Consider the following 15,539-nt stretch of genomic DNA (forward strand, 5'->3'; position numbering starts at 1 on the left):
AACATGACTTAGTACTTGGTGGCAAAACCCTTGTTGGCAATCACAGTGGTCAGACGTTTCTTGTAGTTGGCCACCAGTTTGCACATATCTCAGGAGGGATTTTGTTCCACTCCTCTTTGCAGATCTTCTCCAAGTCATTAAGGTTTCGAGGCTGACGTTTGGCAACTCGAACCTTCAGCTCCCTCCACAGATTTTCTATGGGATCAAGGTCTGGAGACTGGCTAGGCCACTCCAGGACCTTGATGTGCTTCTTCTTGAGCCACTCCTTTGTTGCCTTGGCCGTGTGTTTTGGGTCATTGTCATGCTGGAATACCCATCCACGACCCATTTTCAATGCCCTGGCTGAGGGAAGGAGGTTCTCACCCAAGATTTGATGGTACATGGCCCCGTCCATCGTCCCTTTGATGCGGTGAAGTTGTCCTGTCCCCTTAGCAGAAAAACACCCCCAAAGCATAATGTTTCCACCTCCATGTTTGACGGTGGGGATGGTGTTCTTGGGGTCATAGGCAGCATTCCTCCTCCTCCAAACACGGCGAGTTGAGTTGATGCCAAAGAGCTCAATTTTGGTCTCATCTGACCACAACACTTTCACCCAGTTCTCCTCTGAATCATTCAGATGTTCATTGGCAAACTTCAGACGGGCATGTATATGTGCTTTCTTGAGCAGGGGGACCTTGCGGGCGCTGCAGGATTTCAGTCCTTCACGGCGTAGTGTGTTACCAATTGTTTTTTTGGTGACTATGGTCCCAGCTGCCTTGAGATCATTGACAAGATCCTCCCGTGTAGTTCTGGGCTGATTCCTCACCGTTCTCATGATCATTGCAACTCCACGAGGTGAGATCTTGCATGGAGCCCCAGGCCGAGGGAGATTGACAGGTCTTTTGTGTTTCTTCCATTTGCGAATAATTGCACCAACTGTTGTCACCTTCTCACCAAGCTGCTTGGCGATGGTCTTGTAGCCCATTCCAGCCTTGTGTAGGTCTACAAACTTGTCCCTGACATCCTTGGAGAGCTCTTTGCTCTTGGCAATGGTGGAGAGTTTGGGATCTGATTGATTGATTGCTTCTGTGGACAGGTGTCCTTTATACAGGTAACAAACTGAGATTAGGAGCACTCCCTTTAAGAGTGTGCTCTAATCTCAGCTCATTACCTGTATAAAAGTCACCTGGGAGCCAGAAATCTTTCTGATTGAGAGGGGGTCAAATACTTATTTCCTTCATTAAAATGCAAATCAATTTATAACATTTTTGACATGCGTTTTTCTGGATTTTGTTGTTGTTATTCTGTCTCCCACTGTTCAAATAAACCTACCATTAAAAGTATAGACTGATCATTTCTTTGTCAGTGGGCAAACGTACAAAATCAGCAGGGGATCAAATACTTTTTTCACTCACTGTATAGTATGATAATTGTGTGGTCCTCTGTAGCTCAGCTGGTAGAGCATGGCGCTTGTAACGCCAAGGTAGTGGGTTCGATCCCCGGGACCACCCGTACACAAAAAAATGTATGCACGCATGACTGTAAGTCGCTTTGGATAAAAGCGTCTGCTAAATGGCATATTTTTATTGTGTGTGCTGACTCAGAACTTTGTGTTTCTACAGGGTCTGCTGGTGGCATACAGTGCTATGAAAAAGTATTTGCCCCCTTTCTAATTTTCTCTACTTTTGCATATTTGTGATACTGAATGTTATCAGATCTTCAACCAAAACCTAATATTAGATAAAGGGAACATAAGTGAACAAATAACACAACAATTACATATTCATTTCATATACAAAGTTATGCAACACCCAATTCCCCTGTGTGAAAAAGTAATTGCCCACTTACACTCAATAACTGGTTGTGCCACCTTTAGCTGCAATGACTCCAACCAAATGCTTCCGGTAGTTGTTGATCAGTCTCTCACGTTGCTGTGGAGGAATTTTGGCCCACTCTTCCATGCAGAACTGCTTTAACTCAGTGACGTGTGGGTTTTCAAGCATGAACTGCTCGTTTCAAGTCCTGCCACAACATCTCAATTGGGATTAGGTCTGGACTTCGACTAGGCCATTCCAAAACTTCCAATTTGTTGCTTTTTAGCAATTTTCATGTAGACTTGATTGTGTGTTTTGGATCATTGTCTTGCTGCATGACCCAGCTGTGCTTCAGCTTCAGCTCACAGACAGATGGTCTGACATTCTCCTGTAGAATTCTCTGATAGAGAGCAGAATTCATAGTTCCTTCTATTAAGGCAAGTCGTCCATGTCCTGAGGCAGCAAAGCATCCCCAAACCATCACACCACCACCACCATGCTTGACCTTTGGTATGATGTTCTTACTGTGGAATGCAGAGTTTGGTTTTCACCAGGCATTACTGGAACCATGTCGTCCAAAAAGTTATACTTTTGAATAATCTTTCCATAGAAAGTTCTTCCAAGAGTCTTGATGATCATCCAGGTGCTTTTTCACAAACTTGAGTCAACATTTTGGACGAGATGGGTCCCATTATGCCTGGCGAAAACCAAACACTGCATTCCACAGTAAGAACATCATATCAAAGGTCAAGCATGGTGGTGGTGGTGTGATGGTTTGGCGATGCTTTGCTGCCTCAGGACCTGGACGACTTGCCTTAATAGAAGGAACCATGAATTCTGCTCTGTATCAGAGAATTCTACAGGAGAATGTCAGACCATCTGTCTGTGAGCTGAAGCTGAAGCACAGCTGGGTCATGCAGCAAGACAATGATCCAAAACACACAATCAAGTCTACAGTGAGGGAAAAAAGTATTTGATCCCCTGCTGATTTTGTACGTTTGCCCACTGACAAAGACATGATCAGTCTATCATTTTAATGGTAGGTTTATTTGAACAGTGAGAGACAGAATAACAACAAAATTCCAGAAAAACGCATGTCAAAAATGTTATACATTGATTTGCATTTTAATGAGGGAAATAAGTATTTGACCCCCTCTCAATCAGAAAGATTTCTGGCTCCCAGGTGTCTTTTGTAGAGGTAACGAGCTGAGATTAGGAGCACACTCTTAAAGGGAGTGCTCCTAATCTCAGATTGTTACCTGTATAAAAGACACCTGTCCACAGAAGCAATCAATCAATCAGATTCCAAACTCTCTACCATGGCCAAGATCAAAGAGCTCTCCAAGAATGTCAGGGACAAGATTGTAGACCCACACAAGGCTGGAATGCGCTACAAGACCATCGCCAAGCAGCTTGGTGAGAAGGTGACAACAGTTGGTGCGATTATTCGCAAATGGAAGAAACACAAAAGAACTGTGAATCTCCCTCATCCTGGGGCTCCATGCAAGATCCCACCTCGTGGAGTTGCAATGATCATGAGAACGGTGAGGAATCAGCCCAGAACTACACGGGAGGATCTTGTCAATGATGTCAAGGCAGCTGGGACCATAGTCACCAAGAAAACAATTGGTAACACACTACGCCGTGAAGGACTGAAATCCTGCAGCGCCTGCAAGGTCCCCCTGCTCAAGAAACACATATACATGCCCGTCTGAAGTTTGCCAATGAACATCTGAATGATTCAGAGGAGAACTGGGTGAAAGTGTTGTGGTCAGATGAGACCAAAATTGAGCTCTTTGGCATCAACTCAACTCGCCGTGTTTGGAGGAAGAGGAATGCTGCCTATGACCCCAAGAACACCATCCCCACCGTCAAACATGGAGGTGGAAACATTATGCTAAGGCTGTGTTTTTCTGCTAAGTGGACAGGACAACTTCACCGCATCAAAGGGACGATTGACGGGGCCATGTACCATCAAATCTTGGTTGAGAACCTCCTTCCCTCAGCCAGGGCATTGAAAATGGGTCATGGATGGATATTCCAGCATGACAATGACCTACAACACACGGCCAAGACACCAAAGGAGTGGCTCAAGAAGAAGCACATTAAGGTCCTGGAGTGGCCTAGCCAGTCTCCAGACCTTAATCCCATAGAAAATCTGTGGAGGGAGCTGAAGGTTCGAGTTGCCAAATGTCAGCCTCGAAACCTTAATGACTTGGAGAAAATCTGCAAAGAGGAGTGGAACAAAATCCCTCCTGAGATGTGTGCAAACCTGGTGGCCAACTACAAGAAACGTCTGACCTCAGTGATTGCCAACAAGGGTTTTGCCACAAAGTACTAAGTCATGTTTTGCAGAGGGGTCAAATACTTATTTCCCTCATGAAAATGCAAATCAATTTATAAAATTTTTGACATGCGTTTTTCTGGATTTTTTTGTTGTTATTCTGTCTCTCACTGTTCAAATAAACTTGATCATGTCTTTGTCAGTGGGCAAACATACAAAATCAGCAGGGGATCAAATACTTTTTTCCCTCACTGTACATGAAAATTGCTAAAAAGCAACAAATTGGAAGTTTTGGAATGGCCTAGTCAAAGTCCAGATCTAATCCCAATTGAGATGTTGTGGCAGGACTTGAAACAAGCAGTTCATGCTTGAAAACCCACACGTCACTGAGTTAAAGCACTTCTGCATGGAAGAGTGGGCCAAAATTCCTCCACAGCTACGTGAGAGACTGATCAACAACTACAGGAAGCATTTGGTTGGAGTCATTGTAGCTAAAGGTGGCACAACCAGTTATTGAGTGTAAGTGGGCAATTACTTTTTCACACAGGGGAATTGGGTGTTGCATAACTTTGTTTATGAAATAAATATGTAATTGTTGTGTTATTTGTTCACTTATGTTCCCTTTATCTAATATTCGGTTTTGGTTGAAGATCTGATAATATTCATTATCACAAATATGCAAAAGTAGAGAAAATTAGAAAGGGGTCAAATACTTTTTCATAGCACTGTATGATAATAGTTGTGTGTGTTGACTCAGAACTTGGTGTTTCTACAGGGTCTTCTGATTGCATATGATAATGGTTGTGAGTGTTGACTCAGCACTTGGTGTTTCTACAGGGTCTGCTGGTGGCATATGATAATGGTTGTGTGTGTTGACTCAGATCTTGGTGTTTCTACAGGGTCTGCTGGGGCATATGATAATGGTTGTGAGTGTTGACTCAGAACTTGGTGTTTCTACAGGGTCTGCTGGTGGCATATGATAATGGTTGTGTGTGTTGACACATAACTTGTGTTTCTACAGGGTCTGCTGGTGGCATATGATAATGGTTGTGTGTGTTGGCTCAGAACTTGGTGTTTCTACAGGGTATGCTGGTGGCATATGATAATGGTTGTGTGTGTTGACTCAGAACTTGATGTTTCTACAGGGTCTGCTGGTGGCATATGATAATAGTTGTGTGTGTTGACTCAGAACTTGGTTTTTCTACAGGGTCTGCTGGTGGCATATGATAATGGTTGTGTGTGTGTTGACTCGGAACTTGGTGTTTCTACAGGGTCTGCTGGGGCATATGATAATGGTTGTGAGTGTTGACTCAGAACTTGGTGTTTCTACAGGGTCTGCTGGGTGCATATGATAATGGTTGTGTGTGTTGACACAGAACTTGGTGTTTCTACAGGGTCTGCTGGTGGCATATGATAATGGTTGTGTGTGTTGGCTCAGAACTTGGTGTTTCTACAGGGTCTGCTGGTGGCATATGATAATGGTTGTGTGTGTTGACTCAGAACTTGGTGTTTCTACAGGGTCTGCTGATGGCATATGAGAATGGTTGTGTGTGTTGACTCAGAACTTGGTGTTTCTACAGGGTCTGCTGGTGGCATATGATAATGGTTGTGTGTGTTGACTCAGAACTTGGTGTTTCTACAGGGTCTGCTGGTGGCATATGATAATGGTTGTGTGTGTTGACTCAGAACTTGGTGTTTCTACAGGGTCTGCTGGTGGCATATGATAATGGTTGTGTGTGTTGACTCAGAACTTGGTGTTTCTACAGGGTCTGCTGGTGGCATATGATAATGGTTGTGTGTGTTGACTCAGAACTTGGTGTTTCTACAGGGTCTGCTGGTGGCATATGATAATGGTTGTGTGTGTGTTGACTCAGAACTTGGTGTTTCTACAGGGTCTGCTGGTGGCTATCTTATACTGCTTTGTCAACAAAGAGGTAAGTCCTCTCCTCCTATTCCTCTCTTTCTCCGTCTTTCATACTTCTTTCATGGAGGATGTGTCCTCTCTGCTTCCTGTTTCTCTTGTCTTGTCCTAGCTCTTATCCACACAACGTGGTCTCACATTTACCAGAACAACTCTCAATTTGACATGAACATCACACATATAATCTCTCTCTCTCTCTCTCGCCCCCCCCTCTCTCTCTCTCTCTCTCTCTCTCTCTCTCTCTCTCTCTCTGTCTCTCTCTCTCTCGCCCTCTCTCTCTCTCTCTCTCTCTCTCTCTCTCTCTCTCTCTCTCTCTCTCTCTCTCTCTCTCTCTCTCTCTCTCTCTCTCTCTCTCTGCCTCTCTCACTCTCTCTCTCTCTCTCTCTCTCTCTCTCTCTCTCTCTCTCTCTCTCTCTCTCTCTCTCTCTCTCTCTCTCTCTCTCTCTCTCTGTCTCTCTCTCTCGCCCTCTATCTCTCTCTCCTTCTTTCACTCTCTCTCCTTCTTTCACTCTCTCTCTCCCTTCCTCCCTCTCCCCCCTTGTTCTCTCCCTCTCTCTCATCTCTCCCTCTCCCCCTCTCCCACCCAAGGTTCAATCAGAGATCCTGAAGAAGTGGAAGCGTTGGAAGCTGGGTCGTAACATCGAGGAGGAGTACCGCCACACCTACAGCCAGCCGCCCCACCTCAACACCAAGAGCAACAGCCTGGTGGGTCACGGGGGTCGCGACCCCTCGCACCCCTCCTCCCTGCTCCTCCAACCCCACCTCCCTGACATCACCACCTGCTCCCCTGCTCCCCCTGGCCAGGGCCCAGGCTGCTCCCCAGAGGAGAAGCACCTCCTGGTGGTGAGCTGTCAGAATGGCATGGGGCGGAGTAGGAAGAACACGGGGTCGTCCATGCAGCTCCCCTCCCCACCACGTGAGGGCGCCATCAGCTGTAGTCACATGCTGATAGAGGATAATATGGATGACATCTGCTTGACAGACAGGGTGTCAGAGTGTTACGAGGCTCCTAGGAGAAATGCAGAGAGCCACCTCTGAGACTGGAGAGGACGGGGGAGGTTAATGATGTAACACCCTGGTAACACTCTGGAGCTGGGGAGTGTGTTTCAGGAGAGGTGTTTGTCTCAATGGACTAATGTTAATGAGAGAGATGGGCTTGAGAGACCCAGGACCAGTGCGTGTCTCAGTGGCCATCACCCTGGACCAATGTTAATGAGAGAGATGGGCTTGAGAGACCCAGGACCAGTGTGTGTCTCAATGTTGGTATCGTAACCCTGGAACAGTTAGTGGGAGAGAGAGGCAGTACTCGGCCCTCTCCAATCCACAGCCAAAGGAGAGAAACATAGGACAAGCTAGATGGATCAGTTGACATCAGTTGACAGTTGACATCAATTGACATCAGTTGACAGATGACATCAGTTGACATCAGTTGACAGTTGACATCCGTTGATAGCTGACAGTTTAAACTTGACAGTTGATGAGTTGACAACCATACAACAATCAGATAACAATGTCCACCTTTGACCCAGACCAGACCTCCCATGTTGGACCCCCCTGACCCAGACCAGACATCCCATGTTGGACCCCCCTGACCCAGACCAGACCTCCCATGTTGGACCCCCCTGACCCAGACCAGACCTCCCATGTTGGACCCCCCTGACCCAGACCAGACCTCCCATGTTGGACCCCCCTGACCCAGACCAGACCTCCCATGTTGGACCCCCCTGACCCAGACCAGACATCCCATGTTGGACCCCCCTGACCCAGACCAGACCTCCCATGTTGGACCCCCCTGACCCAGACCAGACCTCCCATGTTGGACCCCCCTGACCCAGACCAGACCGCCCATGTTGGACCCATCTGACCCAGACCAGACCTCCCATGTTGGACCCATCTGACGTCCTATGACTGTGGATGTCCTGCGAGCCACATGGATTCATATAAGTGTTTTCTCTTCAACAGACTGTCAGACAGACAGCATGGTACGCAGCAGGACTCACTGCTGCATGTTCAAAAAGCCAAAACTGAGAAGAAAAAAGAACTTCCAAAGCTACGTGTGTAAAATAATACACAGAAACCTCAAGTTGCTAAATACAGGGTCTTAGCTTTAGCCTCTGGTATATGTTGTTGTTGTGTTAAATAGCTATGTGTTTTGTGGTACTGGAGACAGTAAAGGAAGAATAAACTGGACATTCAAAAAACACAAACAAAAACAGGCCACATGACTAACAGGACTAACAGAAAAACAGATGAAACCATGACAGAACATGAATACATATTCATAGCCTTCGTAGGTCTTTATAAAGCTTTTGATGAGATACCGCCTTGACCTTGCTGTCCATTCTGATTGGATGAAGAGAGAGACAGAGAGAGAGAGACAGAGAGAGAGAGGTAGAGAGGCAGAGAGAGAGAGAGAGAGAGATGGTGGTGATGATGATGATGGTGATGATGATGACGCTGATGATGGTGGTGATAATGATGGTGATGGTGATGATGATGATGGTGATGATGATGATGATGGTGGTAATGATGATGATGGTGATGATGATGATGCTGATGATGGTGATGATGATGATGGTTATGATGGTGATGGTGATGGTGATGATTGTGATAGTGTTGATTATCATCACATTCTATACATTAATGTAAAGCCACCAATTTCAGATTTGTATCTTATTCTTTTTTAAATTTAATTTAATTTTTGTAACACAACGAAAGGTTGCAATTGTGAGTTGTAAGTGTTGTATACGTGTCAAGTGTTTTTTTTTTTCTGAAGTGTTTTTAGATGATGGGATCAGAAATTAGAAGAGAAGACAGTGTTTTTATTAGTTCAGTCTGGCTACCCAAGTCTGTTAGAAATACAGTATGCTGTGCATGTTAATGCAGAGCTGGACTGGGATCAGAAATAGGCCTGGGCATTTCTAGCCCATCTGACATTTGCACCAATGCAGCAGCTCTCACTGTTCAACTCTTCAAGGAAATGTTTTTTGTTGTTGTCATGTTTAAAATAGCCTTTCTGCCACGCATGCAAATTAATGTTAATATAATCATCTGTAATGGGTATGAGCCAATGGGAAACAGCATCATCAAGCTTTCCAGAGCTGTATGTCCCATGGGGTAACTGCATTCAGTTACAGTATGTTTTCCCCCGCCGACCTCCCCTACTGTGTGAATTACCCTACTCTATGGGGATAAGGCCCGTATCGAGTCCACATAGGGAGTACAGAGTAGACCTGGCTTCAAATATTATTTGATTTATTTCATATACTTTAGCTGTGCTTCATTGAGCTTGCCTGGCACAGTGGGACCAATGGAATGGTCTTTAAATTGCAAACCCCGCCCACCTGGCACTCCATGCAGCACTCCAAGTGGTCAAAGTATGGAAAAGAAAACAAATACTATTTGAACGGTTACCGGTCCCCATGGAATTACGTATTCAAACTATGGAGTCATAATATAATTAAGCAATAAGGCCCGAGGAGGTGTGGTAAATGGCCAATATACCACGGCTAAAGGCTGTTCTTATGCACGACGCAACGCAGAGTGCCTGGATACAGCCCTTAGCCGTGGTATATTGGCCATATACCACAAACCCCCGAGGTGCCTTATTGCTATTAAAACTGGTTACCAACGTAATTAGAGCAGTAAAAATAAACGTTTTGTCATACCCATGGTATTCGGTCTGATATACCACAGCTGTCAGCCAATCAGCATTCAGGGCTCGAACCACCCAGTTTACAAAATCAGTTTAGTCCCAGATTCAGTATTTCTAGTACTTTTCTTTTCATGAGCAAACGCTGACTGATACATAACGGAAGTACGGTGTCCATATTAGGAACGCCTCAGTCTCAAGTCCTGCTGAGGCTGTCCTAATATGGACACCGTGTAGAAGAACAAAATCGAGTCTCAATTTGCTGAGGTGTGATGGTATATTAACCACATCAGAAAAAACGTACAGTACACCATAATCAAACCCTGTGACGGTGTTGACAGGAGCACAAGAGGTCTCATTTTACGCAGTTTTTCTGGAATAGGACATCTTCGTGAGAAGGGGGATACAGACTGTATAGAGGACAAATACATGTATTATTTTTGTTACCAACCAATTGACAGGAATAACTAAACTCAACATGACTTTGTGAGGCTATTTACACAACGTTAATTTATAATTGGTAAATATGTAAATAATTGTACGTTAATGACATTCAAATGATTTGTTTCTTTGTCGTATGTTTGTGTGTGTGTGTGTTTGTGTGATTGTTGAATGTGTGCGTGCATGCCTACCTTTGTGTGTGCATTGTGTGTGTGTGCCTGTGTGAGTGTGTGTGATGTGTGTGAGTGTGTGATGTGTGTGTGTGTGTGTGTGTGTGTGTGTCTGTGTGAGTGTGTGTGCTGTGTGTGTGTGTGTGTGTGTCTGTGTGAGTGTGTGTGCTGTGTGTGTGCCTGTACTGGCAGATATTACCTGAGTCCAGAGAGGTGGATGACGCCCACAGAGTGACAGGAGGAGATATAGGAGGAACCATCCCCTGGTCTAGCTCTTCCTCAGCTGCTGTTGTGTTGCAGCAGAGCACTTTCATTAGCTGTTGTGTTGCAGCAGAGCTGTCCCATTGGCTGTTGTGTTGCAGCAGAGCAGTTCGGTTGGCTGTACTGTTGTAACAGTGTCCCATTGGTCGCTGTTTTGCAGCAGAGCTGTCCCATCGGCTGCCGTGTGTGTTTGACGGAGCAGTTCCATTGGCTCCAGAAACTGTGGCTTCACGAGATACACTGAGGCCAGAACTCTCATTGAGTTAGTCTCATTGGTTACTGTGTTGTAATAGAGCATTCCCATTGGTTGTTGTTGTACGTCCCATAAGCCAGAGGCCAATAGGATCCCAGTAAAAATGGTCAGGGACTACAGTACACTCAGTCTATTTTATCCCAATTTGCATGTAGATCACATACGGAGCCAGCACGCATGAAATGACACATTTTTCCTCCCGTGCAAATGAAATGAAATAGAAAAAAAAAACGTATAAAGACAAAGATCAGCAATTCTGTGCCTTCTCTACCTCCACTGATGCTACTGCACATCACTGTAGAATCCCCAACACGATATAGAAACATCACTGTAGAATCCCCAATATGATATAGAAACATCACTGTAGAATCCCCAACATGATATAGAAACATCACTGTAGAATCCCCAACATGATATAGAAACATCACTGTAGAATCCCCAACACGATACAGAAACATCACTGTAGAATCCCCAACATGATACAAAAACATCACTGTAGAATCCCCAACATGATACAGAAACATCACTGTAGAATCCCCAACATGATGCAGAAACATCACTGTAGAATCCCCAACATAATATAGAAGCATCACTGTAGAATCCCCAACATGATATAGAAGCATCACTGTGGAATCCCCAACATGATATAAAAACATCACTGTAGAATCCCCAACATTATATTGAAACATAACTGTAGAATCCCCAACATGATACAGAAACATCATTGTAGAATCCCCAACATGATATAGAAACATCACTGTAGAATCCCCAACATGATATAGAAACATCACTGTAGAATCCCCAACATGATATAGAAACATCACTGTAGAATCCCCAACATGATATAGAAACATCACTGTAGAATCCCCAACATGATATAGAAACATCACTGTAGAATCCCCAACATGATATAGAAGCATCACTGTAGAATCCCCAACATGACATAGAAGCATCACTGTAGAATCCCCAACATGATACAGAAACATCACTGTAGAATCCCCAACATGATATAGAAACATTATAGAATCCCCAACATGATGTAGATACATCACTGTAGAATCCCCAACATGATATAGAAACATCACTGTAGAATCCCCAACATGATATAGAAGCTAGCTAGTCTAGCATCGGAGTGACTGAAGCAGCACCAACATTTGGGCTGTCCCAGATGGCACCCTATCCCCTATATAGTACACTGCTTTTGACCAGGGCTATATAGGGAATAGGGTGCCATTTGGGATGCATCAATGTATTAGATCATTTGTCTGACCTGGTTGGCCTCGTAGATCACTGCCCTCCCAGGTGAGGAGATACATCGCAACCCTCCCAGGTGAGGAGATACATCGCAACCCTCCCAGGTGAGGAGATACATCGCAACCCTCCCAGGTGAGGAGATACACCACAACCCTCCCAGGTGAGGAGATACACCACAACCCTCCCAGGTGAGGAGATACATCACAACCCTCCCAGGTGAGGAGATACATCGCAACCCTCCCAGGTGAGGAGATACACCACAACCCTCCCAGGTGAGGAGATACATCGCAACCCTCCCAGGTGAGTAGATACATCGCAACCCTCCCAGGTGAGGAGATACATCGCAACCCTCCCAGGTGAGGAGATACATCGCAACCCTCCCAGGTGAGGAGATACACCACAACCCTCCCAGGTGAGGAGATACATCACAACCCTCCCAGGTGAGGAGATACATCGCAACCCTCCCAGGTGAGGAGATACACCACAACCCTCCCAGGTGAGGAGATACATCACAACCCTCCCAGGTGAGTAGATACATCGCAACCCTCCCAGGTGAGGAGATACATCGCAACCCTCCCAGGTGAGGAGATACATCGCAACCCTCCCAGGTGAGGAGATACATCGCAACCCTCCCAGGTGAGGAGATACATCACAACCCTCCCAGGTGAGGAGATACATCGCAACCCTCCCAGGTGAGGAGATACATCGCAACCCTCCCAGGTGAGGAGATACATCACAACCCTCCCAGGTGAGGAGAGAGTCATGTTTCCAGGTGAGGAGAGGGTCATGTTTCCAGGTGAGGAGAGGGTCATGTTTCCAGGTGAATAGACTCTCTCTCTCCCTCTCACATAGTAGTGTAGGCTACTGTAGCTTTCAAAGCTAGTACACTGAAAAACACTTTATTTGTATCCCAAATGGTACACTATTCCTTTTGTTGTGCACTACTTTTGACCAGGGCCCATAGGAAGTAGTGCACTGTAAAGGGAATAGGGTGCAATTTGGGATACTCCCTCTGTAGAAATCTATCCAAATGTCCTGTAGGTTTAAAAGGCAGTGTTAGTGAACAGAGCCAGAGCCAGTCAGTATGTGAACATTTAACAGTTTGTATGGTACATACTGGTGCCATTTAGATGGGATTTAATCACAGTGTTTTGTTGATTATGCAGATTGTTGCCTTCTCTGTTGTTAGTGTAATTATTCCACGACTTGAATATTACAGTACTAATGAAAGTGTATTTTGCTTACATTTCTGGCCCATTATTCCAGTAGATTGTTTGGCATTAGATGCAGTGGAAATTCTGTTTCTCTCTTACAAATATATACACTTATTGGTACACTTCAGACCGGTCCATTTGGTGATAGTTTATTTTTTTGGGACCCAGCTAGTACCACTGTGTTTTCTGAAGCCAGGGTTTTTAACAAAACAAGTTGCGTAGTTATCGCTTTGTTGTTTACAAATCCCAGATTGCCCCTTTTAGACAAGTCTGTTTTTTGTATTGGTCCAGCTAGTTCCTCGGTATTCTGAAACCATGGTTGATGGTTTATTGGTCCAGCTAGTTCCTCTGTATTCTGAAACCATGGTTGATGGTTTATTGGTCAAGCTAGTTCCTCTATCTTCTGAAGCCATGGTTGATGGTTTATTGGTCCAGCTAGTTCCTCTGTATTCTGAAACCATGGTTGATGGTTTATTGGTCCAGCTAGTTCCTCTATCTTCTGAAGCCATGGTTGATGGTTTATTGTTCCAGCTAGTTTATCTATATATTCTGAAGCCATGGTTGATGGTTTATTGGTCCAGCTAGTTCTTCTATATTCTGAAGCCATGGTTGATGGTTTATTGGTCCAGCTAGTTCCTCTATCTTCTGAAGCCATGGTTGAGGGTTTATTGGTCCAGCTAGTTCCTCTATCTTCTGAAGCCATGGTTGATGGTTTGGGTTACTCCCCTCTCTGGATCTGAGCAGTTCTGTCTGAATGTATTATTGGTCCCAAATTAAACTAAACATACATTTGAATGCTTTATAAAGAAGCTATGTAGTGCTTATGAATGCTCTATGAAGCCTTTATAAGTTGTTGTCTGTTTAAAGTGGGACCATTTCTTCACAACCCCTCAGTGAGTATGTGTCACAGTTTCATCTTCTTTCCATGGTGGTTATTGTATATAAGGTGTGGACAGAAAGACGGACGGACAGACAGACGGACGGACAGTGGCAGACAGTGACTGACTTCCTTGATATGTATATACATATGTTTCTTGTGTTATGTTACAAACTTTTGTCCAAACTGATGGAAAAAAAATAAATGACTGTGGGAAACATGAACTTTCTTGGCTTTGTATGTAAATATATGATATGGGCTTGTTTAGATGCATGGAAAATTGAAGTATAGACTTTCAATAGGCATTGTACATATATTCATATTGCAAATACATCCTACATCCTACATAAATCTGAATATTTTTGTAAATAATTTTATAAATAAATAACCGTCAGCAGCGCGGGGAGTAAACATTTCTCTCAGCCCCCCCCCCCCCCCCCCCCCCCCCCCGCCCCCTCCCCGTTGACAAATACACTTCGGCACCCCACCCCTAAACATCTCCCCATGACAAACACTGCATATTTCTTTCATTATATGAATCACATTATATGTCAATCTCCATGTGTGTCCCACTCAATTCCACCCCGGAGCCCTATTGGTCATGGTCAAAAGTAGTGCTCTACAGATGTAGGATCTTGATTTGAGCCAGTTTGCTACAGAAATAAAATAATCCTGCAGCAACAGGAAATGTGAATTATTATGTGGATTATAATAAAACATTGACATTTGTAGGGTTGATACATTTTTTCGTAAGGGAAAATCAAGTCTGACATTTCAAAGTGGAAATCACAAACTTCAGAAGCCCTTTAAACCTCAAATACACTATAAGTTTTACATGTCCCACATTGCATGAATGTTGTCCTGCAACAGGGAGATCAAATTAAGATCCTACATCTGTATATAGGGAATTGGGTGCCATTTGTCAGAGCCCACACGTCCACACTTCCCTAAGGGTAAAAGAAAAGAAAACATTTCTAGAATGTGTTGAGTTAAAATGACATGGGGTTGATGAAAATAATATCTGATGGGTTTGAATTCGAATCTTATTATTATCTTATTATAATGTTTTTTTAAATGTATGTATTTCAAATGTTTGTATATTACAGTAGAAATGTTTGTGTAAGATTGCATTTAGAGGTCAATAGCAGAATCACTAGAAAAATGCAGACATCTGATTCAATGGATAAGACTGTTCCCAGCGGGTAAAATAACGTTGTAGTGACGTCATCTCAACCACCTTGGTTGTAGCTCTATAGTTTTAGATAACAACAGATCATCTCAACATACATCATGTTAACATACATCATACAGATCATTTTAATATGGAAATGAATGGTCTTTGGCTATCTATTCCTATACTGTTCATGTCAATGTGTGTGTGCGTGCGTGTGTACTTGCGTGAGTGTTTGTGTACTTGAT

The 15,539-nt window shown here is 44.2% G+C and overlaps 1 protein-coding gene across 8 annotated transcripts in view; it reads left to right on the forward strand.

Moving 5' to 3' along the window:
• The window catches only part of LOC311119011 (glucagon receptor-like), a 53,994-nt gene extending 39,650 nt beyond the window's left edge, over window positions 1-14,344 (forward strand). For 5 of the 8 annotated variants that reach the window (XM_084193764.1, XM_084193760.1, XM_084193763.1 and 2 more), the window contains exons 14-15: window positions 5,970-6,011; window positions 6,587-14,344. In XM_084193764.1, the coding sequence (XP_084049890.1) occupies window positions 5,970-6,011; window positions 6,587-7,036 (492 nt within the window). In that variant the 3' untranslated portion in view covers window positions 7,037-14,344. The remainder of the gene's footprint in view (window positions 1-5,969; window positions 6,012-6,586) is intronic. The other 3 variants (XR_014611892.1, XR_014611893.1, XR_014611894.1) reach the window with 3 other exon arrangements.
• Window positions 14,345-15,539: the final 1,195 nt, after the last annotated feature.

This window comes from Coregonus lavaretus (genome assembly GCF_964263955.1).
Source record: "Coregonus lavaretus genome assembly, contig: HAP1_SCAFFOLD_1151, whole genome shotgun sequence".
Classification (NCBI taxonomy): Eukaryota; Metazoa; Chordata; class Actinopteri; order Salmoniformes; family Salmonidae; genus Coregonus; species Coregonus lavaretus.